At 36.8% G+C, this 27,500-nt stretch overlaps 1 protein-coding gene across 12 annotated transcripts in view; it reads left to right on the top strand.

Annotated features, from left to right (window-relative positions):
- FOXP2 (forkhead box P2) overlaps window positions 1–27,500 on the top strand; it is a 440,831-nt gene that overhangs the window by 370,889 nt on the left and 42,442 nt on the right. For 4 of the 12 annotated variants that reach the window (XM_087764515.1, XM_087764516.1, XM_087764517.1 and 1 more), the window contains 7 exons: window positions 3,535–3,672; window positions 4,833–5,048; window positions 6,548–6,713; window positions 13,130–13,343; window positions 14,972–15,076; window positions 24,383–24,470; window positions 26,917–27,000. In XM_087764515.1, the coding sequence (XP_087620641.1) occupies window positions 3,535–3,672; window positions 4,833–5,048; window positions 6,548–6,713; window positions 13,130–13,343; window positions 14,972–15,076; window positions 24,383–24,470; window positions 26,917–27,000 (1,011 nt within the window). Of the gene's footprint in view, window positions 1–3,534; window positions 3,673–4,649; window positions 4,701–4,832; window positions 5,049–6,547; window positions 6,714–13,129; window positions 13,344–14,971; window positions 15,077–24,382; window positions 24,471–26,916; window positions 27,001–27,500 lie in introns of all 12 variants that reach the window. The other 8 variants (XM_087764527.1, XM_087764521.1, XM_087764525.1 and 5 more) reach the window with 8 other exon arrangements.

Below are 27,500 nucleotides of genomic sequence, written 5' to 3'. Positions count from 1 at the left end.
TGTAGTAATAAAGCAGTTTACAGTTGGTTTTGCCTGAAATGCTATTTAGATGTGATAAAAAATTGTTTGTTGACACGTCTGTAGTTTTATTTAGCGGGACTTGTAAGCTAATCCAAAGAAGTGGGGGACAGGCAGCATCAGAAACATGAGAAACTCTTCAAAACATGAAGCCTCCATCAGGGTCCGTCATGGAGTCGACAAATTTACATCTTCTTCAGAGGCTGTCTGACCCATTGAGTTTTGTAGGGTTGCTGTACCCGGTCATCTTCATGCCAGAGCTGGGAGTTCAATTTCTTTGAGGACATCTTGTAACAAATGGGTTGCGGTCATAAATCACGTGTTTCACTTTGTCTCTTCAGTTTTTTATGAGAGGTCTGACCGAGAATTTGTTGGGAGTTTGTGGCCCACTGAAATGAAACACATCATTCACCTGATCATATCTTTTCACTGGGTCCCTCTACTGTCCTCTACCTGAACTGACTTCAGATACACTGAGAGATTTCTATGAAAAAGAGTCAGAGTTTGCCTCTTTGCTACATTTTTGTAAATTCAGATCAGAAATCTTGAAAAACACAGACACCAAACCAAAGAAATATACCTAATGCACATAATTAGCCATAAAATAGCAGGTTTCTGATAGTCTTACGACCCAGATAGCACAGTAACACTATGCCCATAAGAAATAAAGTGCAGTCTGGTGTATCACTGAAGGCTGTGAAATGTACCAATTTATATTACCTGATTACAATTAGAGAAATCTTTTTGCTTAATACGTTTTGCTAATTTAAAATTCAAGCAGTTTTCAAAATGCTTTGTCCTTTATCTATGGGAAAGAAGATCTATATCAGGTACGATACACACACGTGGATCCTCACATAAAATTCTGTTAAAGGCAATATTATCTACATAAATAGGTATTTTTACTAATGATCTTGACTGCCAGATTTTTTCATGCTTTTGTCCATCATCCTGAAAAACAGGTGAATTAAGTTCCCTACTTAGCTTATACAGTTCAAAGTGACTTGAAAAATAGGGGAAAAACGAATTTGAAGAGAAAAGCTCTTAGAGTGTACCGCAAAGCAGGCGTGTCTCCAAATATAAGAGCAAGTACACAGCCAGGGAGATTCAGAGCAGACACTACAAAAGGTAGCAGAAATGTGCCTGCTGAAGGGGAATCTGTATTTCAGACTGAGGAACAGAGGACTCTTGCGGCAGCATGAGTCTTACTGCACATCTTACTGGCTAGAGTCTTTAGCACGGAGCATGAATAAATCGGTGCCACTTAGAGAGTTAAGCTGATTTTCACTCTGTTTCGATGAGAAATTTTACTTGCGTGTTTGAAAATACACAAGCCAGGGAAGATAGAGGGGATGTAAAGGTAAGAGAAGTGGAGTAGCAAGTGTGCAACACCTTCACCATTTGCTATATATTATAGCAGTAAGTATATAAGTGTTAGGAAAATTCTTGCAGGGTTTAAAGGTTAAAGGTAATGGTTTAATTGGGAAGGTGTCCGTCTTCCTCTCTGCCTTCTCATTTCTGTGTGACATGTGGAAGTTGAATAGCATCACCGAGGCAAAATTGTTATAAGAAGGCAAGTTCAGATCTCACGTAAACAGAGGAAATTCTTATTGACTTCAGAGGGAATTGAACACTGCCTCCAGTCAGTGAATTTTACTCTTTGCTCACGCATCCCGAAGTTGTAAAAACTTGTTTGTCCTGCCCTTAGGACCAGGTAGACTTAGAATAAAACATGATTGCATAGAGATGTGGTGTTTCCAATACCACAGAACTGCTTTCTGTGACAAAGTGCAACAACCAACATTAACCATCTGAAAGTTAGGTGTCTACTCAAAGTGAGTCTACACTCAAAGGAGAGAGACAGGCACATTCAGAGAGCGATTAATCCCATGCTAAATAGATGCCTAAACGAGGTCAGATAAACTTTCCTTGGGATTTCCTTATTCTGTTGGCTATAGGAGTCCAGTGATAGCTGAGGTTAAATTCCCCGCCACAAGTGTCTGATTCTGAGTGGAAGTCTGGTTTGTCTCTTCCACTTGTATTTTAGAGTAAGACCTTCGGAATTTTTTAGTCTTAAAATTAACTTGTTTGCAAAAGACTGTCAGACTTTTCAGTAGTAGTAGGTACTTTTACTTTCAGACTCTTAATTAGTCAGTGTTTTAAGACCTAAATTTATGCTGTGATGAATCATGTGAAAAGTGGTACTCTGTGTAATATTAGATGAAGTAATTTCTTCTAAAAGTAAACTTCAGCAGACTTGTATTTCTCTTTTCCTCTAAGTATTACATTTATACAAAGTCTTTTGGGATAGATTGAAGTAATAGAAATATTAGAAAAGTTTTTCCTCTTAAGATTTGTTCATGATTTATTAATAATAATATTATTTTTGCTGATTTACAGAAGACTGGAATGTCCTACAAACATCTCACAAAGCAGTATTTATATGCCAGCTTGCTATTATATACAGAAAAAACATTTGAATTTTGCTAGACAAGCGAGTGGCTGCTTTTTCATGGGTGGAAAACTTGGCCTGCTGTCAGCTGTTTGACTGTGCCCTGGTTAGCTCGAGCAGGGGTTTCACACAGTGTGTCTGCTTCAACGGCTCGGCACATACCTCTGGCTCTTCCACGGGACTTTTCTCTCATGTACACAACCACGCATCCTTGCTGTGTCTTTCCCACTTGCGTATATATTCCTGAGAGCATGGGTGTAGTTCGGTGTTTACCTATATGTACACGCCTCATCTCTGTGTATAATGAACGGACAATAAAGCTGTGTCCAAAAGAGCACCTACACAAAAATGCATTCTTAAATTTTAGTGGACAAACTAATAATCTTATGACAAGGTTTCCCAACTTTCAGTTTTCAGTTAGGAGTGACCGAGAACACATTTCTCTTTGCAGAGACCGCGTGACTGAGGTGGCAGCCCATGCTCCGTACTCCAGTATTTCTGTAGCTTTTTTTTTCCCTGTATAAATCAGACTTCCTTAAAAGACTAGCCAAGCAAAAAAGGTTTTCTTATACTGAAGTGATGTATTACGCAAATATTTTTCTAGGCTAAGTGTCTATATTGTGTAAAACATTCACTGCTTTAAGATACTTATTTTGCTGTCTGTTTTAATCATATCTTTTGAGACAGTCTCAATAGATTTTTCCATTCGTAACATTATGACACTTGATAAGATGATTGATTATGAAGTGTTGAGAGCCCTGCCATGTGATCATTTATTTTTAAATACACATTTGTACTAGCCAATGCTTAAATTTCTTGCAGGAATACATAAGAGATGCGAAACATAAAGCTTGAGTCTGATCAAATCTGATGCCTCTGGAAATAGAGTGCCACAGTACTGTGGTCTTAAAATTACAGATTCTGACTGAAACTGGAACTTTGCAGTGATAAATATTATGTAAAAAATTATGGTCCATCTTTGGTACAAAATAAAAAAGATGTACAGCTGTGGTGCAGGCGAACTAAAATGTGTTTGACGATGATATCTTTCTTTCCCTGTGCAGGTGCCTGTGTCAGTGGCCATGATGACTCCCCAGGTGATCACCCCTCAGCAAATGCAGCAGATTCTCCAGCAGCAAGTGTTGTCTCCGCAGCAGCTTCAAGCACTTCTCCAGCAGCAGCAAGCAGTTATGTTGCAGCAGGTAATGTGGGTTACCTGCTTTGGACCGTTAGCACAGGGCATTCGCACAAGTGTCAGCCAGATTTTATGGGTCTTATTTTGTAATATTTCATCACTCATTACACCAAAAAGAATGAAAATAAATGTGAAACTTCTCAGTGTTTAAATTTCTTGTTTTAATTGCAGAAGTGTGAAATTACGATTTTGAAACATTAAATATTATATTAAAAACAGCAGCAGCAGCAGTGGCAGATGCATTACAAATACTGAACAAATTGATATTTAAATTTTCAAGTGCTTAGGCACATTTTAATTGTAGACTTGCCAAAGGAAGTGCAGATAGAGTTGTAGATAATTGTTGCTTTAAAATTCATAACACTGTAGTGCTCCCTTTAGTCACATAAATGGTATGCGGTTATGAAATTTGAACTTAACAGCTTGTTTCATCATGGGAAAAAGTTTTTTTATTTTGTTTGTTTTTACATAGAAGAAATTTGTCCCAGATAAGGCTAAAGAGAAGAAGGAGGTTGCTGTTTCCTTAGCACAAAATTTGGCAGCTGAGTGAAGAATCCATGAACTTGTTATCCATACAATAAAGATAGTGGCAGTGATCAGTACCTACCTCAGTGTAACGCAGAGTGGATTTTTGGTTGGGTGCTTAATTGTCATACAGAAAATGATGTGTCTGTTTGTCATAGTGATAGCTCAATTACTGTATGTTTAAACACTTTAATATCCAGTACCGTGATCATTACAGGCAATTCACCTTCAGTTGTGGATCCAGCATCCCGCTAAACAGATTGACAGATTAATTACTTTTTTCCCCTAAGAAACAGACTAGTTTGGCCTTAGTGACTTTTAGGTTTCTTGCAAGTGGATGAGTACAGCTTCTGAATTGTTATATAGGACATGTGAGGAACTTAGGTATAGTTATTTGAGGAGTTAATTTGGCTCTTGCATTCCCTTTAGAATACAGATTTTCTATACCCTTCTGTTTAGGATATTTTGGAATCTGCATTGGAAAATTTCAGAACCGCCTTGGAAAAAAATGTATGTAGATCTGCCTCTTCAAATCACATTTTTTGTTATGAGGTGATTCTTAATGGCTACGCTACCATATGCCAATCTAGAAGAGTTTAGGAGATTTATAATACTTGAAACTTTTGCCTTTATTTATTAAAGTCAAAATGGTTTATTCAGCAACAACTACAAGAGTTTTACAAGAAACAGCAAGAGCAGTTACATCTTCAGCTTTTGCAGCAGCAGCAACAGCAGCAGCAACAGCAACAACAACAGCAGCAACAGCAGCAACAACAGCAGCAGCAGCAACAGCAACAACAGCAGCAGCAGCAGCAGCAACAGCAGCAGCAACAGCATCCAGGAAAGCAAGCAAAAGAGGTAGGAGCTAAGACCCTTGCTGATGCATACTAGTCTGAGCTGTCAGAAGCTTGGAAAAGGCAAGACTAGTTTAGATTTTTTCCTGTAGCAAGGATGCAGCTATCAAAGATTTGTTCTGATGTTTTTACTGGGCTTAATAGCAGTGCCGGTATAATTCTCCTGCTCCCCTTCCTGAGACATAGGATTTGAGCAGTCTAGTGCTGCTGTCGTCTAATGTTCGCTAATGAATCCGAGTGTGCAAGGAACAAGCTGTGTGGTGGACACCGTACTGATTATCTTGTATTCACAGGCAATCTGTGTTGGGGAAGGAGCCTTACTTTTCTCAGTGGCACAGCTCAGAGAGCATGCAAATTTAGTCCATGGCTGAAAAAGAGCGATTGAGCACAGATTTCAAAGTCACAGGCCCCTGATTAATGAACTGCTACTGTAGGTTTGGAGTGGCGAGTAGAAAGTTACAGTTTGATGTGCTCATAAATCAACCTGACAAGCAGGTTTCTCAGGCCTAGCTTGCACTTGTCAGCAAACTGCATCAAATATAAACATAATACAAACAAAACATGTTGAAGTAGTTAAATGATCAGCAGGTATCCTAGACGTTGTCTTCAAGCTGCCCATTATGCAAACGTCAAGGAAGAAGTTGTGACCTCCTGAGGCTTTGTTTCTGTTTGGATTTGTGAATAGAATTTCAGACAGCCATCAACTACAGAATAGAAATTGCTCCCGTATTTCTCCGGAGGCTCTGGGCAATCCACATGACTTGCTCCATTATGCAGTCTGTTTTCCAGTGAGCGCATCAGAAGTTTCTCTTTTCCCCAAACTAGAAAGGAAAGGTCTTCCACAGCAGCTTGTCTTTCTTTGAAGTGTGACTGCCTTCTCATACCCTCCTGAGTCTTTGCAGACTCCAGTTTGTCTTGAAATGCCTCACAAAATTGGAACTTATACTTTTGCTCCCTAATAGGGCACTTCGTTGCCTTGAATGCAATGCCCCTTTTAATATATTCCAACAAGAAAAGAGAAAGAGCTAACAGGCCAGTGAAATGAAGGCTACATCCCAGTTTACTAATAGATCACTGGAGACCACATTCATGGGCCACTGTGGACCAAACTTAGTCAACTGGAAAAACAAGAGTGCCTTTAAATCACAGGCTGCTGTAAAGAGTTACACTTTTAGCATAGATAAATTTGTTATCATCTGCCATGAGCTGGGATTTTTTTTTTTTGTTTGAAACAGCTGTTGCATACTTTCTCTTGACCCTTTTCTTTAGTGTGTCATTAAGTGTATCTTGCCATTTTCCCTAACACCTAATAGCTTGAATGAATATAATAGAAAATTTCAAACACTTTCACTGCCTGAGTATTCTACAAATAGCATTATTATTTAATAACTGAGATTAAAGGAAAAGAAGTTGATTTTACATTTTTGGCTTTCTAGCCTTCACTGCACACTTTACTCTTTGCTGCATTTGCCTCCCCGCCCCCCCATCCCCTTTTCTTTGTAGCAGCAGCAGCAGCAGCAGTTGGCAGCCCAGCAGCTTGTCTTCCAGCAGCAGCTCCTCCAGATGCAACAACTTCAGCAGCAGCAGCATCTGCTGAACCTTCAGCGTCAGGGACTCATTTCCATCCCACCTGGCCAGTCTGCTCTTCCTGTCCAGTCTCTGCCACAAGGTATTTGAGTAATATATGAATGGAGTAATTTCTAAGTCACAACTTTTTTAACTGTTCCATTTCCATCCGAACTTCAGCAGTTTCCCATTATGACACTTAAACATACTTTATTATTAGAACTTTATTACTCGTATTACCAAATTTTCTTGAGGCTGATAAATTTTACAGCATACTTTTATGGAAGAAAACAACTCTTGGATGTTTTTTCTTAGATATAAGATGCATATGTATTAGCCTTATGTGCTGAAAACAATTTCTAATAGCAACACAATTCAAACACCATTGCTTTTCTCTGAGGAATTACTGAGATCTCATTTAGTGGAAATGTTATCATTTCATTTAATATATGCAAACAGATATAAAGTATATCAGACAGTGATATTAAAGCCATTCCAAAACTCACTTTTTTTTCCCCTTCTAAGGAAAGAAAGTGTTTGGCATTGAATAGCACTTTGAATCTTCAATTTATGACATGTGAATTCAGGGACAAACCTTAAGATTCATTTTCTTTGCTATTGCTTTGTATTAAATATGTGAAATGTAACAACAATTTTGAAGGAGGTGATTCCAATAGTAATGAATTATAACTGACAAATAACAGTGAAGACTTTTCGGGGAAAAAAAATTCGCCTTGTCACTTTGATCAAGATTTCTCAATGCTGAAAATGAGCTCAAACTGTACTACTTGACACAAATACATTCATGGCTGAAAGAAAATAGGGCATGCACTTTTGAAAAGTAAATTAACTTGAAGATAAATGCTGCTTACATTTTAAGATAAGGCCAAAGACTTCCCATCTTAAGGACTCTGTCTATAACCTGTGAGGTATGTGTTTCTGTTTGTGTTACCATAGAGAGGTGAGCTGAATGTCTGTTATAAAAATTACACAATACTCTGATCTCTGACGCTCCAGTCCTGCAATGAGCATTGTTTAGACTGTGTTCATGACAGGTAACATTACTTTTAATCGGTCTTTATGCATGTATCTGGTTCCACCACCAGGTAACTATTATGAAATCGAAACTTTAGAAATTAGATGAGCAAAAGCAGGGTACACAGTATATAGGCAACAGTGTAGAGCAAAAAAAAAAAAAAAAAGACAGAAAAAAGGTGTGAGAAAGACTTACCTACTAAAAACTTCAGTCCCTGGAAAGCAGAGATGACAAATAAATGTGTAAATTCCATACATTGCGTTGTGTGGAAAAGCTATAACACAAGCATATCTAAAGTTATAAAAATTACAACAACCAAAAAGAGTACTAGGTAAGCTATCACACTAAATATTATTATTTGAGAATAGCAGTGGGGATGCAAGCTGATTCATGAATTTGGACATGTGAGACTGGTAATGCTGGTTTCCTTGTGTACAAAGTCACATTGGACCAGAATGGAAAAAAGCAATTGAAACACAACCTCCCTCCGAACAGCTTTACCTTCTGCAGCCTCCTCTTGTGCCATCTGTTGCAAGAGGAATTCCTCAGGTTTTCTCTCACATTAAGCAATCCCCATAGATTTCCCTCAGCACTCCTACCCAATTGCATTGATATTCATTAGTTTAATGCAACACTCATTCATCCACTTCTAGTAGAAAAACATAGAAAAAATAATACTGTTTCAAATGCATTTTTAGGAGAACTAGTACACAGTTCTTTTTAAGAATTTTCTTTTACTCAAAGAACTAAGCGTAACTGAAGTCATAACAAAAAAGCTTGATACTAAAGAAATAAAAAGTTACAAAATTTTACAGTTAAAATATATCTGGATTTTTCCTTTTAAAGTAAATTAATCTCTTGTTTGCTTCTGCCTTGATATTTTTTAATTATAATGAATTCCACTCAAGTATTTAATTCTTCCATTTTTCTCTCCTAGTTCTAGTATCTACTGTGTATGTAGGGTTCCTTTAAATACACAAGTTAATTTATAGGACCTCAATTTTTCATAGCCCAGATGTGGATGTGCAAACTTAAAAAACATAAGATACATTCCCCTGGAAAGCCTCTCTGCATCTCCAGAAAGGCCACTCACTCTGTGCCAGGTGAGGTGAAGTTAGAATGATGAGGGTAAGAAGGAAGGTCTTTCTAGCAAGATGCTGAAACAGAGAACCAAATGCAGAGTTGTGAGCAGCTCGGAGTTCTTTCTGTGGGCTTCTCTTACAGCACATTGTGTCTTTCATAGGAAGGTACAGCACCCAGTCCAGTTCATAACAATGTAATGAAGATTAATAGGCTTCAGATCTGTTGAGACTGTCTCATAAATCTTAAATTTACACATCAAAATACATCCAAATATATACAATATTTACAAATCAGAGTAGTACTTACTAGATTTAACATAGATGCCCCTGCATTGGGGTTTGCATGAAATCAGAGGATCAAACTTTCTTTGTTTTTCTCATAAAGTGTAGCAAATTTTATGACAGACATTTTCTGTGGCGGTATTAAATGAAACTTTGAGAATTTATTTAAGGTAATACACACTGGATGTGGTAAAAGGTTGTTTTTCTCATTCCACTGTACTGCAAGGTGTATAATACGGTTATACAGAAGGATTTACATATGTGTAACACAAATGTTTTTATTTGCATCCATTTAGATTGCTGAGTTACATGGATGGCTAGAACAATGAGAGAAACACAGGGTGATTCATGTTCATAAGTTAATGGTCATAAAGAGTCCTGTAAACCACAAATTATTAGTGACAAAGAGAGCATGGGTTTTGCATTTGTTAGTGTGAAAAGACGTAACTTTCAAGTACAGCTGTGAGGTCTGCGTCTATAAACAGTATTTGCTCCAAGTATAGTTTCTGTCTTTAAAGGACAGGAATGTTTACCATATTTTCTTGATGGCCAGGTATAGCAAATAAGATACAAGAGGTATTTTAGCATTTATTTTGTGACAAGATTTTCACGATGCCATATCCAAACCCAGTGGCTTGCTGTGAGTTACTTCCACGTAATGCTGCATTGATGCTAGCTACATGCAAAGGACTGTAAATGGCAACAATAAAAAAAAAAAACAAACCAACCCAAACCCAAAACCCTAAGTTTTGATCGGGCCATGTAGGAAAATGCAAAACAGATGCATGGATGGGTTTTACAAGTGGTAGTTTTATTAAGTATTTATTCAAACATAAAAACATAGCAGATAGATAGTGATGAAAAGAGTTATAAAACTAACCTCAAAATCCCAAAACTGTTGGTGTTAGTAAACTGCATAGCAAATCAGTATTTGCTCTAATTTTTATCCCACTCTGGATCCTCTTCCTGATCCTTTCTCCTTTAATGTGGTGTGGAGAGGGTGTTTTGAGGGTAATCACAACCTATGAAACTTTAAAACTTACCCTACTTTTACATCCAGACTAAAATATCTGTCAGCCATTTTACAAGTCTTGTAAAATGGGAGTTGGACTTTTTCAGACACAGAAACTACAAAATTGCCGTAATTTACAATTAATTACAAATCCGCTTATTAACTTTATAATTTTTAAGTGCCTGCCCTTAATCCTTTTATCCCAAAAGGCAGCCTTTCAGAGTGCTCTGAAGAAGTGATAAAATTAACCAGCCTGAGTCCAGAGAGAAATTTCTTTTTGATTTTAAAAAAATCTAGGTAAGGTAGGCAGCCTGGAGACACAGCTCCATCCATAGCTTCACGCAGAGGAAGGGGCTGCCCAGCAGTTGCCCAGAGGGGCAGGAGACCCCTGCCCATGGGACGGGCTGTTGCTCCAGCCGCTCCCAGCCCTTATTCATTCACCCAGCTCCTGGGGCAGCTCTTACTCAGCTCCCCCAAGGCCCAAAGTTTGATGAACTCTGATGAAAATTTTCTTGCTGCAAGACACAAGGATATGTTCGCCCTCTGATTATTCAAATAGATGGGTTTATTCTTGTTTTTTTGTTTTTTTTTTAATACAAAATTAGTTTATTTTGTTCAACAGCAGGAGGAAGGAAAGACTGAAGTAAATAATGTACTGTGTATGTCATGCCACCTAAATGGATACATTACTTTTCGTTTTGATTTGGGATTACATTTGCAGGTAACTACTATTTACCACGCTAAAATGGGTTATTTGCAGTGTTGCTGGAACATACCTCATGAACACAGCAGTAATTACTTACCTTCATTAAACAATTACAAGTAGTATTACCATTACTCCCGTTACCCATCTCTCTAATGCAGTAAATTAGAGCCTGGCTTCTTTGCTTGCTTCCTTAAAACCTAGCTTTTTGCTGTACAAATATGATATAAACCCCAGTTTTAAGACTTTTACATTCCAATCAACCCTTTTTCACTTTGTCATTAACTGAGTTTGCCAGCGGGTGTTGGTGTCTAAGGTAGAGAAGCCGGACACAAAATAGTAGTCACCTAAAAATGAGCTCCTTTCATAATTAAAAAAAAAATAAATACCCTCCAACCCATTTGTTTCCACACTACCTCCAGAAGTTATTGTTTCTGTAAATCACTATTAGTCTATTTTTAAATAGCTTTGTATACTTCATGGTGAGACAGCTATTGAGAAGTATTAAGGAACTTACTGTGCCTTTTCATAATTTTTTGTTGAATCCGTTTTAGTACTCTGAATTCCTATGTCTTCAAAATAAAACATTATCTAGTAAACAGATTTGCCAAACAATGAAAAACAATCTTTACATCTTTCTAATATATCTTGTTTACAAAACAAAACTATCCTCAATGAAAATTTGAATGAATAGATAGATTTTAATCCTTTTCTGAAGGACAATAAATTTGAGTTCTTTTATAAAATAAATAGAGCAAAATTTTAATTCAGCCAACATCAGCATTTTGAATGTTTTGCATTCCAGCAGATCTAGATACCATAAGCATGTCTTACCTAATTTCACTTGTTGAGACGAGATACAGAAGACAGAATTAGATTTTAAGATACCTCTGTCCCAAACCATGTCAGGCTGAAAAACCTGTCCCTGAAACCAGATCTTTCACAAGAAGTTCTCTGGGCTTCTCATTCTTTTCTACATTTAATTTAGTGTTCTTCAAGAGGGAGATGTCAAACTTAGAAAGACTGGCAGTGACAGATACTGATGAACTCTTCATCTTTCAAAATCTGAATTTCCTACCTCAGCTGCATATTTGGTGGCAGGATAAGAGAATGCTTACAGCTCTTCTCTTGCCTGTGTTTTGGGAGTCTTCCAATCTGCTTCAGGCAGAAGCATATTGGAATGGAAGTTTCCATGACTTCGTGCAAAATGCTCAACTTGAGCCAGACAACCCTAACACAGATGTATGAATACATTCTATGAGACATTGCTATTTGTGGCCGAGGATGAATCCCAGAAACTACAAGTTTCCAGGCTAGAAGTGGAGTAGAGAGCAAATTTAAGCTCTATCTGCAAAGATCTGGTGGTTAGACTCCAGAATAGTGCTGTGCATATAGCAGAGAAGTTTGAGAAGCTCCTCAAATATTGTGTGGCTGCCCATCGCCCCAGGAGACTGGTGAGACAGTCTCCTTTCTCCTAGCCAAACCCTCTGATTTGTTTTCCACCGTAGGGCTGGACAACAAAAATAGTGGAGGAATTTGATGGTCTACACTACATGCAATTTCATCTGTGTAGAGGGAGTTGTAAATGGGCCAGTTTTGTTGGCTTTCTAGTTGTCTGGTGCCACTGAATGGTACCGAAGAGCTTAAGCGGTCACCAGTATCTAGCTCTGCATTGTAGTGGTTTTGTTCTTCCAAATAGTCACTTTGGTTTTGCTTCTTAAGACACATTTTTAAACAGAACAATTTTTGTAAATATTAAACAGGACTACTGAATATGTGGGTGTCATTAATTAAAGTCAGATGCATTCTGCTCAAATGTTAAACCTGTTACGATCGCATTGATTTCATTTTTGTCTTCTAATTTTTCTCCCTCCAGTCTTCTTTCCCCATTCCCTGCTCTTGTTAAGTGTTTAAAGAGAATATCAATGTTTGTATCCTTAGTTTAATATGTTTTTCTATTTTCCATTACCTGTTTGATTAAGAGGAATTATAAAACCTGAGTTAATTGTGGAGGCATTGAGTTATGTTTCCATGTCAAGAAATTGTTTAAGCAGACAACAAAAATCTTGTCCAGAGGTATATTTAGGGTTGGTTTCTTTCTTTTCAAGAAGTAGTTGCAAGTTCTTTGTAGCTGTCACTCTTTGATCCTTGAGCAATGTTTTCAGAAGAAGTATAGTATTATTAAAATTGGTGATCTCTAATTGACTGTTTATAACATAAGAGAAGACAGCTAGATTACCTGGATTCTGACAGAAGAAAAATGAATTTATGTTTTACTACACATTGATTGTGCTGGGAAAACAGCATCAGCTTTATTGTTGGCATTAATCCATTAATAACACTGAGCTCATTATATGAAACTCTTTATTTTGTTATATTAGTGGGGCTCTCTTTCATTTTATAGCTGGCTTAAGTCCTGCTGAGATTCAGCAGTTATGGAAAGAAGTGACTGGAGTTCACAGTATGGAAGACAATGGCATTAAACATGGAGGGCTAGACCTCACTACTAACAATTCCTCCTCTACTACCTCCTCCACCACTTCCAAAGCATCACCACCAATAACTCATCATTCCATAGTGAATGGACAGTCTTCAGTTCTAAATGCAAGGCGAGACAGGTAATTCTGATGAGATTTCAACTATGCTTATCATTTGACGTAAAGCTGTTGTTTAACATCATAAGTCACATTATTGCCAATCCCAAAATAACACTTAATACAGGTTATTTAAGAGATCATGGAGACCTGATTTTTCAGAGTTGTTTGTCAATAGTGCATCATTTTCAGTAATGATGTCTCATTTTGCAGACACAACAACAATTACCTGCCTGTGGTTTCATAACACATGAACTCATGGTAGTTTTGGTAAAAATTAGAAATCCCAGAATAGAGTGTGCTGGTTTAGAGGCATAAATGCAGAATTGTGGGCACGTTTGTAGGCGCATAGTTTCATTCATATTTGAGTTAACACATCTGGCAGTCAGGCCCTTACTATTGAATCACACCTCTGGTTTCATATAAAATGTACATATATGTTAGTTGTCAAGGCTGTAATTCAGTACAAAGATTCCATGTAAAAAGTGCTTTAAAATTAGTACATTAAAGCAGTTCTCATATTGTTTGTCTCTTGTGAAGAAAACCACTGAATTTTCATTCTTATATGCACGACAGTAACACAGTTGACACATTTCATACAAATTTTCTGTGGCATTAGTGTAATACAGTGGAATTCAACCATATGGATAAAATTAAAATCATTTTTCAGACACATTGATAGATATTCTTCACTGTTCCTTCTTTTCAAGTAACAGATTAAATGCATACAAGAGTACATACTATCTGTAGCACTTATAGTAAATATATTAGTATAGTCCAATGTAGATGATCTCAATATAAGATTAAATATAATTTGTATCTATATAACCTAAATTGTAAGTAATTGTATTTTCAAATAAATATTCCATTGAATTACTTTAAAATTTATAATAGGAGACTATAATTTAAGTGTCTCTCGTCCTCATGTGACTGTGAGAACATTTTTCTATTGTTATTTTGTATTATTTAAAAACTGGTACTTCTCTAAATACCTTTATAGTAGTACTTTTAGTTTTGTGATTATATCTCAGAGAATGGTTCTTTGTTTCAGGATGTGTAGCTGACACCCACCTCCATGGGGCAACCCCCTGAATTTCTTTGATAACTGTACATGGATGAAACTAGTGTGGAGGTAGCAGGAAAAGACATGGAACACAGCTGGGTTTTTTTATGAAGCTAATGGAAGCAACACTTGTGAACAAAAATATTTCTTAATGGAAGCAACTTTATTTTTATACATATTAAAGCAGAAAATCCAAATATTTTGTAGTAACATTCACAATATTAATAAATTCTGACTGTCCGTCTTCAATATTTCTTCTAAGAATTGATCACTTCTGAGTATATTTTTTATTTATAGGTAAATGTTACACCAAGGTCATATGGCAAAATTAGCATACGGTATTATACAGTCATCTTATTTTTTCATCCTTTATTAACAGTCATCTTTGGCTCTATTTCTTCTCTAATTGGAACATCATCTAGCCTTGGCAGTTGAACTATTCAATAGAACGATTAAATTTTTCTGACTGCTCTGAGCTAAATTGACCTGTTTTGACCTGTTTGTCACTGATCGTAACCTGACAGGCGCTAGCAGCCTCCAACGATTATGGCTTTTGAGATGAATCTGATGCCTTATTCTTTTGCAACAGCTCGTCACATGAGGAGACTGGGGCCTCCCATACTCTCTATGGTCATGGAGTTTGCAAATGGCCTGGCTGTGAAAGCGTTTGTGAAGATTTTGGACAATTTTTAAAGTAGGTGGATTTTTATTTGTTGGTACAGGGTTTTTTAAGGCGAGGGAAAGAGAAAGAGGGCAAACAAAGTTTTACTGTAAATCATGTCAGCAATTTTTTTGTGTATTCCAAGCAACTGGATAATCGAGGCTATCTGCAGAGGGTCAAATTGTTATCCTTTCTTTCATGTCGAACACTTTTGCAGGCCTTTCAATAGCACAGTGCTTAATCCTCTTATTATCCTTTACTGAAATGGAGCCTCAGAAAATTTGAAGAGATGCTTTAGATTGTATATTGGATAGTAGGGGTATGAAAAAGCACGTTTTAGATTCTGACAGTTTGTGTATAGTGGGAATTAGTATGTATAGTATAAATAAAAAAGCACAAAGGACTAAGTGTGACCATTTAACTCTCACTTGCTAATTTATTTTTGCTTTTACTCTTGTATGTGCACAAGATACACAGAAAAAAACACTGTGAACAGGTGGGTTTGCACCTTTCAGAACTGAACAGTGATGACAAAAGTTTTCACTTGCAGTATTTTGTTTTGCCAGCTATTGTCTAAATCAGAGCATTTAGAAACTAAGTGACACAGCTTTTGCTTTTCATCTGCAGCTTTAAACTACAATGGGTTTCTGCATTTTTTTCCTTTTTTTTTAAGTATTTACTAGTATTTCTGTGTTCATTTGAATTTTCAACAAAAGCACCGATTTTCTACCTATGTACATTATGGGCTGGTCTTTGTCAGAAGAGCCGTACTCATTTTGGCATGCAATAGATCTTAATGGAAAGCTACAGATAGGCTTATATAGATGAGTAACTTCAGGGGCTGAGACTCTTATGTTGTCATGGTGCAGCTAACAGGGTGAATGAACTGTTTCATGCTTCATCAACAATTAAGTTAATTAGCTCATTTGAAATTACACTGCTTTGTTGCCAGGATGTTGGCAGAAACATCAAAAAGATGTGTTTACAAATGGTAGACTACAGGGTATATAACAGAAGCACCTTAACAGCAGACCATAAGTACTCAGTATCGCAATAACTTTTATAATAGAATTATATCAATACTTTTCATAAAGTATTTGCAATGCTTTCTGCATCTTTCATGCTGTCTTTCAGTTTTAAATGAAGTAACTTATACTGACTTGCAAATCTTAGGTAGGTATCACTCGTGATAAATTTTTGTTTGTAAGTGCATTAAGTGGAATGTCAAAATAATGGCTTATTATTGGAGAAAACTGTACAGGATTTAAAAGAACCTGATTTACATAAGTTTGTATTAAAAGGAAAATTAAATCTCCCAAATTCAACGTAGTGTTCTAAGTATTATTAATACTAAGAATTTAAATTCATTTAACTCAAGCATTCTCCTGTTCAAGAAAAACTACATTTTCTAAATACGTACGTCCTTCTAGGCTATAGTGATGCTAATTCTGTGGGCAGACTTTGCACATCTATTATGTTAGGTCTCTTGTTATAATCCACAACCACTAAAACCATTTTGATTAAGGCGGTGTAGTGCTAGGTTTACAGATGCTCTTGCTTTCCTGAACCAAATAACCCTGGAAAATAGGAAAGTGACATATAACATCTTGATAATTCTGGTGCAGAGTCAATCAGGGTTTACAGCAGTGTCATGGCTTTTGTCCTACGCACCAGCAAAAAATGTTTGAGAATATTTTATTATTTCTTCTTTTCGTTCAATTCTGTCTTCTATGTCCTTAAAACAAATAAGTCATGGTGCTGAATAGGCGAGGTTGTTTATGAAATATAGAAATATTCCTTCATTTTATACTAGCATTAAGATGGAAATCAATACATAACCTTGCATTAGATTCTTTAGTACCTTTTCATGTTCACACTAATGCAAAATCCCCATTACAATTAAAAAACATTTTCTTTCAATTAAATATCAACTTTTAGTCCAAAGATTGACCATTTTTCCAACCCATTAACTTTATAGGGGATGACAGGACTAATGGCTGTAGTTTTCAAGGCTTTGCTCTTAGTCTAATCTTTGTTACGATGTTTTAGGTTCTCTGACTTGAAACAATATGATACCTGTGTTAAGAGAGTTAATGCAAGTATATTGTACCAAAATGAAGTATTAATAAGGTACACTACCCCATTCTAATAGTGTGTATTTCTATAATATGCTTATGACAACTTTGAAGAGTGCCTGGTTTATGAAGTGAACTCCAACTTCTTGTGCTCAGAAAATGGTTTACCTAGCAGCTTGATTTAAAAAAAAATACTGTGCAGAGCATCTGAGAAGGAGGATTAAGACAGAAAACACTGGCTTTGCTTCACTTTCCTAATAATGGAAAGGATTTAGGGTGAAGTGGCGAATAACTTGCAATAAATGACTTAAAGCCACAAAAGCTATTTTCACCTTCATTTTTGTTTATCCAGTATGAATTGTTTTTATTTTTAAGATGATTTGAGGACACTCTGATTATCTAGAATTCTCTTGAGATATTCTAAATAGCTGAAGAAGTTATACTTTGTGTGCTGTGGAGTAGATTCGTATTGGGAAACATATGCATTGGTTTCAAGAAAGTATAGCCCGTCTTCTCCATAATATATTTCTGTACATATAGAAAAACATAATCCTGTTTCTTTCCTTTGATATTCTTCAACTCTACACACAAATCCACAGTTTATATTTTATGGAGCAATTTTCTGTCTTGACAAAATGGTGTTAGATTGCAGTTGCTCATGCATGCAAGATCAGTTTTGACTGTTTGGTAAAAACAACAGCTTTTGGCTTAAGAAAAACTTCCAAACGTAAAGACAGATCAGAAAAAGTCGTGACATTACTAGAAAGAAGATGACAAGATTTAAACAAAATGCCAGGCACTGAAACAATTAGAAGAGTGCCAAAAATGCTCAGGAAAATTGAGAATTTTACTGTGAAACAGGTGTTGACAGAAGCTAACCATTTTGCTGGTTTCTAAGTGAGGAACCCAGTAGATCACTAAAAGCATTTAATAGCAGGTCTTCGTGATGGTGTTTTAAATGTCAGAGTGCAATAACATATGACAAAACTTTAGTGTATTTTGTCTGCAAAATTAATTATCATTCCATTGGTCCTAAGTCAGTTTGAGTAGGAAGGATTTGACTTCTAGAGCTTAAACCGAAAGGTTTACAATAAAACATTCCAGCCAGCAGACAAGTGTTCTTTAACCTGCGTGCAGCAGACGCCAGCAAACATAACACAAGCTACAGTACAAAGAGGGGTAATGTTTTCATCTATAGAGACAAGGAAAAAAAAATCATGCTAGAGAAGATAGGCCAGCTTTCCAACAGATTGTGTTTATTTCTGGGGCAAGAGAGCACGTTTAAAAGTCTACAAAGAATAGTGACGAAGCATCATTCTAAGGATGACAAAAACAGAACCATAAAAAGAAATAACTTACTTAATGAAGGTAACTAGTGCCATATAAAACTTGCTGTGGTTTTTTTCCTTCCTTCAGCTGCAAAGTGCTACAGAGAATAATCTTCTTTCTTATATAGCGTGCATTGTCCATTTTTTTTTTGGTCTTTAAGTAGGCGGTGTGGCTGTAAAATGATGACCTCAAGAATCTTCTTTGAACTTGTCAGAATGTTGTTTCTTTTGGTGACAGTGCCACCATCTCTCAAAACTAAGGCATCTGACATAATCAGCTAAATGAATAGTGACAGCTAACATTTTGTATTTAAACTCCTGTCAGTGTTTAAACATAAAAAGCTTGATGCAAAATAAATCAAACACCACTGATATGCAAGTGAAACATTTTGTTAAAACAATCCCTGACACACTTGGATTTCAAGCTGATCTCACTTCAGCTTTTGAAATGTTGCAACTAAAAATGAATTTGAAATTCTCATAGTTAAAATGGAATTGATAATTTGGAACATGCACTGGAAGTTAACAAGTAAATTTACACCCAGAAAAACTAGACGAAAGGAAAAATACACGTTAGACAAATTGAAAGGATCCTTTATTGCGCTTTTTGTCATTGTGAAATGTTTGCTTAACTGTTTTTAGAAAGACGACTGCATATTTACACTCTTCCGTCTGTAAGTCACACAGCTAGCACACGGATTCAAGCAGTTTTTAAGAACGTCAGTCGACCACATCATTTATTCCATTTTGAAAACAAAAATCAATATACCTATAAAGTGACCCATAAATTAGAACTGGCTCACACAATGTTTGTTCAGTGCTGCCTTTCTGAAGGCACCCTTTGCATTTTTTCTTCACCTCTCTGTTTGAACTGCAGTCACAGTAAGAGGCTCATTAGGGGACATTAGGGACTGGAGCTAACCAGAATTCCAGAGCTTGCTTTGCTCTTATTAATGCATAGTAGAGTAGAATGCATTTAAATATTTCATAGGCATTCAGTAATTTGTGTGTAATCGCCTTGTTAGCAGACCAGTAGAAGTAGAACAGGTCTGTGAAATGGTGTTAGTGATTGCATGGGTAATTTACAGACCTTTGCCATCCGAAAGAGCATTATTGGTGGCTAGAATGGAGCTGTGAAATAGAACTAGCAATAAGTAAAAAAAACTTAATAAAGGTTTTGTAACAAGCATCTTCAGGGATAACAACCCACTTGGTCCTTTTGAGGCAGCTATAATTTATGACATATGCAATATATCAAATGCATAAGATAGTATTATGGAGCATTCATATGAAAAGGGTATTTGCAACATTAGTTCCAACTTCCTGCGAGGGACATGATTAAATGATTAATGAAATGTCCCTTTGCATATGCATTTTGAAACAGCAATTAGGCACTGACTGAGAAAATCTACCAATCCTCTCATTTTTCAGTATTATCTCATTCTTGATTTATAAATCATAGGGAATTTTTAACAGCAATATGTAGTACCTGAGACAGTTATAAAAGCATAAAAGAGAATAATTTGGGTATAAAATAGTCATAAGTACATAAATTCATAATTTAATGTTAATACCCAGCCTATTTATTTAGTCACATTGCGTTGTATTTATATCCGACACTATTTCTGTACTTTGATTGGCATAATTAAGTAGGGGGAATGAATAGGCACTATTATTTTACATATCACTGGTAAACAATAGCGAGGAAAGGGAGATGTGGCAGAGGTATGTATGTGTTTTTCAAGTTCTCAGTAATCCACTGGAGGCTGTTCTATAAATGATCATTGAAGGGCTGCAAGCTAGCCTATAATTACAGGAAAGAAAGTGGCAGCTCTGGCATTTCATAACTATGTGTCCTCGAAAAGTGCTTTGTGAGTTTGTCACCAATGATAATTTAGATAGAGGTTCATTACTGAACATCACAACACTTTAAAAACCTTTCGCCTTCATACAGGAGAATAAAGGACTATTTTAATGGCAAGGTTCTTTTGTGTTCTGCTGAAAAATTCAATCAAGACAAAACCTCATTGACTATTATTGTAGTCTACAGTCTCTGGTCTAATAAAAGCTGCATAGATAAATTGAATGGGTTTCTAAGACTTGAGCATATCAATGCAAACATTCTGCACTTTTTTCCTTCTTTAAATATACAGTGATGGAGTATCACTAAAATGTAAACAAGTATAAAATCCTTTCTTATCTAAGTGAGTTAATGCAAGATGATTCTAAGTGCAAAAGTATTTTTCATATTATTTCAATTATTTTCTTTCACTTTCTCAGTTTTTATACATGCATCAATACATATATGTACACACACACATATGGATGTACACATAAAATGTGCATATTAGAAAAAGGGTGCATGTTGCACGTTTTGTAGTTACTGGTGGGTCTGCACACTTAAATTTACTCTTACCTTTTAAAAAGTAAAGGTAATGATACTAGTATAAACTCCCCAGGATGAAAATTATTACCCTATTGCTTGCTATTGTGAATATATTGTTTTTATTTCTCAGCTGTAAAATGTGTCACGTTTCTTTAAAAAATAAAGTTAAATTGTGCAATTAAAAATATTAAAGGACATCATTGGCAATGATGTTCAAGCTATAAATATGGGGGTTTTTAAAATATTTTCAAAGAGTTTTCATTTGAATTTTATAACATAATCATGTTTTAGGAACATATGCTCTCCTTTTAAAAATGTGTGACTGAATTTTAGTGCTCATTAAAGAGAAGCTTATAATAGCTCTGGCTGGAACTGAGCATAGTGCAGACAGGTTCTGTGTATATTCCTCCACGTAACTCTGCCAGTGCACCTCATCCTGACCTATAGCACTTTGCTATTTTAGTCCTGGGCTGCTTTTGAGAGAGACTGACAAGAGTGCCAAGTTATATAGAGGTTAATTGATATGGGTAAATGTCCACTAGAATTTTTGTTGAAACTATCTCTCTTCTTTCCTCTAATGGCATATTATCCTTTGCTTTGCAGACTCCACATCAGTTTGCAACAAAAATAGTACATTTTGACCCACTTCAGTATTTATTCCAGGGTGTTCCTAGAATATATCACCCCCTATCTACCTCTTTTAGAACATGCTGTACTGTTTATATTGTTCAGTAATCAATAATACATTCATTCCAGTCTGCTTCATAATGCTAAGTGTAGTTCATAATTTGCCTCCTGACTTCCTAATATGTTGCAAATAAAATCAGGAGAAAATTCTGTTTCTTTCAACAACTGAATAAACAGCAAAATAATGAAATAAGCTGCATGTGTATTGCACAGTCTACTTTACACTTTCAAACCAATAACTCAGCTCTTCAGGAACACTTTCCAGTCCTCTAAGATATTTTCTCCCCTTAAAAAAAAATCTGTTTTTCTCAATTATAAATCAAGTTAATGTTGGATTACTAAAGGGTGCAGACAAGATAAAAGATTAGGAATATGCCGATGAAAATTGACCAGCACAACTTGTACATAACTTAAAAGGCATGACAAGAAACAAAAAAAAAACCCAAAACCTTTGGAATGATTCCCAGCCTTCTGGAGGAAAGAATGTATGTCTGTCTTGGCAGCGTGCAGCATATTGGACCCTAAAATTGCAGCAACTTTATACAGAGAAAGTTATTTTAGAGGCTTTTAAAAATGCATTAGACCTAGTTTTTCTTCACTGCATTGCCTGTACATGCATGATAAATAAAGCAATCCTACTTCACAGGCAAAAAAGATCAGAAAAAATAATTCTTAAAAAAATTTTTACACTCTTAATGTTTCCATAAAATAGCTTTTCTCCAAAATGCGCAGCACAAGTAATCGCATGATGTGACAGTATGGCATAAGGGATGTGTATATCTCATGAGTTTCCAAAGATTACTGTATTAACTCTCAAGAAACATGCAACAGTCTCCCACGTTACCGTGTAATCATACTGAAATTACATTATACTGGACTTTCTCCTCCCACACTGCATACTGCTGTTACATTTAAAGTTCCTCAGGGCAAGGACTGTGTCTGTATCTATTTCGTAAGGTGTTATGCAAACATATGGTGTTGTAATAACTAATAAATAATCATGAGTAGGCCGTAACCTCAAACTCAGGCCAGGAGATCTTTCATACCTATACCATTGCTTACTGTCATGTGTTACACATGTGCATACATAGGTGAGCATTCCTGCAAGTGGAAACAGGTGATAGTGGTGATGATGCAGAGGTAAAAATCTGTCTCCAGTCCTTTTTCTGGCAATTTTGTACCCAATTAACTGAAAACATCAAACCATTGCATTAACAGACCACACACTATCATGTCTGCGTAATTGAAGAAGTAAAATTCTTTTGAATCAAAATTTCAGAAAACAAGTGAATGGTACGTTCTGAGCAATTACCTGGTTTTTAAACTGATTATGCATTTTTGCATCAATGAAGTCAGCTTCTTTGAAAATAAATAAATTGTAGGTTTTATTACTCAGATAAAGGAAACGTGGTGTCCTTGGTGGTGCTTGAACTCAGTGTAAACTACCAAGCAAGTTACATGTATACTCTTAAACAATTTTGTACTAAAAGAATGAAGAAATCTTTCATGATTACTTATATCTCTTCCCCAGCCGTGCCTCTTACGAGGATAGCAGAACCTGTCATATTTTGCTCACCTGCAAACCCTATCATTGGGTCCTAAAACCATGAAGTCATGATTTAAAGAAATAGAGACAAATTTTAGTGCAAGTGAGATGCAGTCCCCTCTATTTTTCCACTGTTTCTGATGAACACATTTTTCCCATAGATTACCAATCAAATAACTATATAGTTCCCTGATTGATTCTGCTAAAAAAAGAAAAAGAAGATGTATTTCCTCCATGATGTAGATAACTTTGTTCCTGTAACTGTGAGACCATCTGTGACAGTAGTCCCTGCAAAGCTTACCCCTCATGCCTACAGTGGAAATAGCGAATAAATCCACATTCAAAGGCAAAACTCCTTTGCTCCCATTTCTTCTTTAGCCTGATCCTTACGTTTTCTTCTCAGTGGAGCCGCAAACCCACTATTAAAGCTCCAAAAGGGACTTCTTTGATCCTGGAAGAGAGAGAATAAACTGAAAACACTGTCCTTCAAAAAACAGTATTAAATGAGCTTTGTAAAGTTGTACTCAACTGAAATGTACAGGGGACAGCCACTCGGGTCTGGGCTGTACTTACTTACGGACAGCCACTCACTGAGGTCCTCTTTCCCTGTTGCAGAGTGTGGTTTTGTTGTGCTAAATTGGCACGCGTAGCCTGAATCCCTCCCAGGAGGTTTGCTGTGTGTGCAAGGTGTGTAGCTGTTCCTTCCCCTGCCTTTACCTTGCACACTCTTCCTCGGCCTGGGGAGCCTGATCATTGCCATCATCTTCAGAGGCTGGTTCTGGAAACTGCAGTGAAAATCAGTGATGTTCCCCTTGAAAATCAGCTCTGTTTTGGGGAAGGGGGAATGGATGTTCTGTTGTTTTTGCTTAATGATTAAAGAAGAGCAGATAGAGAAATCTTAACAAAGTCTACATTAATTCACAGTAGTTCAAGCAGCCTAAAAGCAATTATATCTTTTGAAGAATTATTTGTAAGGTGATCCTCTGTTCATCTGCACTAGCAACAGGGAGTGGATATCAGTTCTCTCACTCTACCAAATATTGATAACCCGTTACATTGGCCTTTAGATGGCATATGTGACCTGGGAGAGAGAAACTGGATATCTGGCAGTCATCACTAAGAAAGTTCATAGAACTAAATGAAATAATCAGTTCTGTTATTTTGTATTGTTATACCTAACGCATGCTCTGACTAGGTCTTTTTGCATAACTCCTGCTGAAACTAATGGAAGCCATATGCACGGGAAAGAAAAAGGGACTTATAAAGAAATTTTCCTCATCTTAACACTGTCTTACTAGTGTTCTCTTTCTTCTCTAGGCACCTTAACAATGAACACGCATTGGATGACAGAAGCACTGCTCAGTGTCGGGTGCAAATGCAAGTGGTTCAGCAGTTAGAAATACAGGTTTGTTACATGGATGTATTATCTTATTACTTATTTACTGTTAACCTAAACTAAATTGAAAACACTTGCCTTAGTGACTGTAGCTGAAAGCCATATGTTTCTTGCATGAAATCTGTTGATATTCATGAACAAGTGGGGTTTTTTTACTTAAAGATTTTTCACATTATAAATTATGCAATAATTATCTAACATCAGCATTGTCTACAGTATTTTGCTTGAACTAAGACCCTAATGACATTCATCATGAATGAAGAATGCAGTCCCTGAAGCAGAGACTGGATCCAAGCCGTCTTCAGTTCTTGAAATGCTGGGTCAGGACCCTTCTTCCTTCTTCCCCTCCTGACCCGATGCTTGTCTATGCCGTTCTGTGGGACAAAGGAGTAGCAGAGTGTATCTCTGCCCAAAATGACTCCCAGGCTGATGGCGGGCATTTTTCTGCGGGCAGAAGGTATAATGTCAGACCCACTCAGGGAGGTCCCCAGGGAGTCCCACAGCTGGGACCGCAGCACTCGGGTGCCCTGTTCAGGCTCTAACCGTTAGAGGTCACTGCATGTATGTGAATGCTCCCTCCAGCTTACGGAAGAAGTGCCGAGTACCCCTGGGGTCTCCCCGTATTGAGAGTACACTCACCAGGCTGCCGAGGCTGGGCGCAAACCTTAGCAGCCCAGAGTGACCATGCGGGACACTTACACCATGCGATCCCCTCCCGCCTGTACAGGAGTCATAGGAGGGCATTTCTCAGGGGTCCCGTCCCCTCTTGGGAAGGTGCAGAGGAGCCCAAGGGATGCAGCGAGGGACTGAGATTTTTTCCGCGTTTGTTGCCATACGTGGAGAAAGAAGGATAAACACCTTTCAGCTTTCTCGCCTTTTAGCATGTTGTCTCACTGTTCTCGTGCATGTAAGAATACTTGTTCTTCTTTCAGCCAAGGCAAACTGTTTGGGCCTTTTGTATTTTAATACTGGAAACCCAAAGCAATGAGAGGAGTGTACAATAATGTCATTTATTGTCATTCCCCTTAAAATGAAAGCTTTATAAACTCAGGCAAAGCTGCAGTTTCTTTTATAAGATTTACAGGATAGTGTTAGCTCAATTTGTTTGTTAGGAATTTACCTCATGGCAAATAGCATGTCTCTGAAGTGTCACACACATAATATGAAGCCTAAGAAGAAACTTTTCCCACCCCCTGCCTCAAATGTTCTTTAAGGAAAGATGAACCGACCAAATTATATCCAGCATACCCAAAATATCTGCAGTAATACAAGTAGTTTCCTCTTCTTAAAATTACTTACAAGTTTCCTTAGTCCAATCTCAGTCTACAGGTGTAACTCTTTGAGCCGAATTCATGCAAGAAAGTATTACAGACCTCTCCAGAAAATGGCAGCATTAAACACCAAGTGATTCTTGTTGCAATTAATGTTGTAATCGTGTTGTAGATATCCAAAGCCACATCCCTAGAATACAGTTTCAAGCATTTCTTCTTGCAACCTAGACTTTTAAAAAAAAACATTCTTTTCATGTTGTAAGATACATTTTCCTCTTTTCTGTTCTGATATTTTTATCAACAAGTTACATATTTCAAACACTTCCTCCTCTTTCTTTTTTTTAAAAGTTTGGTAATTTGTTTGAGTCTGAAACTACAAGTATTTACATAGAATATGACCAGAAAATTGTATCAGTTAGGAAAAAGGAGAGGTTTCGGTGATGTGATGTTTTCTCAAGGCAGTTTAAGGGCTTCTTAAGGACTGTTTACCATTTACAAAGGCTAGGCTGTAATGTAACAGTCCAAGCGAAGATTTAGCTTGCAGTGTGACCAATTATGCCATTTTTTGCTTTGTCTGACTCCTAGTGAAGTAAGGTCCATCAGTTGTAATGAGACCCAGTGCAGTGTCGATGCCGACTCGGTGGCAGAGTTCAGCGTTTCACACTGCCTGGGCTCTGTCACTCTATTGAATTAGATTGATGATGGCAGATTGCAGGGGGCACTAACTGGACCTCAGTGGGAAAGGATGAAGTGTGTAGACAATCCTGGCAGGCACTGTGCTTTGAGGACCCTTCACCCCTTCACAGCTGTTGGCACTAGTCCATTGCTAACAGTGTCCACAGGACTTTAAAGAGACACTATGGGCCTTCTAATTTATGGTCTTAGTAACTTGTTACTGTCGAGGCAACTGTGACCTCAATTCTCTTATTGACAAAAAGATGAAGTGTTATTTGTTTTCTCTGACCTTTTAACATATGAAAGGCTATAAAAGTTTTTTTGTTTTTTTTTTTCTTTCTTTCTGTGCCCAAAGTTGCATTTCCTCTCAGATAAGTTTCTACTGACATAGACTTTTATATGCAGGAATCATTACTCCGAGACAAGCTCAATGATAAGAAGTATCACTGCAGTAAAATAGCTGTATCAGTCATTTCTAAAATGCTTCTGATCTCACTCTTTCTTAACAGCTTTCTAAAGAACGCGAACGTCTTCAAGCAATGATGACCCACTTGCACATGCGACCCTCGGAGCCCAAGCCATCTCCAAAACCTGTAAGTGCATATTGCTTTATAAACAGTAAATAGGCCTACAAATGTAGCAGACTAAGAAAATGAACAATTTAGTGACAGTTGGAAAACAATGAGTGTGATGAAAAATACGGCAATAAAATGAAGGTAAAATGCAATAGCTTGTCAAATTGTATGTTTCTTTAAAAGTAATGCTATCTCTTACAAAATCTATCCAATCTACACCATAGGTGACACTAAACAAAGTACACCTATAAGTGTCCAAATCATTGCCTTGAGACTGAAACTAGAGAGAATATCTTTTTGTGATAGATTTACAGATATTAAAAGGAAACCCACTTTGAAAGATTTGAAGTTCAGTGGACTCTGTGGCAGCAAAAAGTAAATGTAAAAAGAATCGAGGTACTTAGGAAATTTCTTAAATTACTTACAAGAGACACAAACAAACAATTTGTTATTCTTAAACAAACGAACAAAAATGCTATTTTGTGCAGCGAATTTAAACGATTGTAAACATGGGGTTT

Source organism: Nipponia nippon, unplaced genomic scaffold (assembly GCF_047370975.1).
Source record: "Nipponia nippon isolate SJK-2023a ecotype South Korea unplaced genomic scaffold, ASM4737097v1 scaffold_3, whole genome shotgun sequence".
NCBI classification, from domain to species: Eukaryota; Metazoa; Chordata; class Aves; order Pelecaniformes; family Threskiornithidae; genus Nipponia; species Nipponia nippon.
This window is presented reverse-complemented; position numbering and strand designations above follow the sequence as displayed.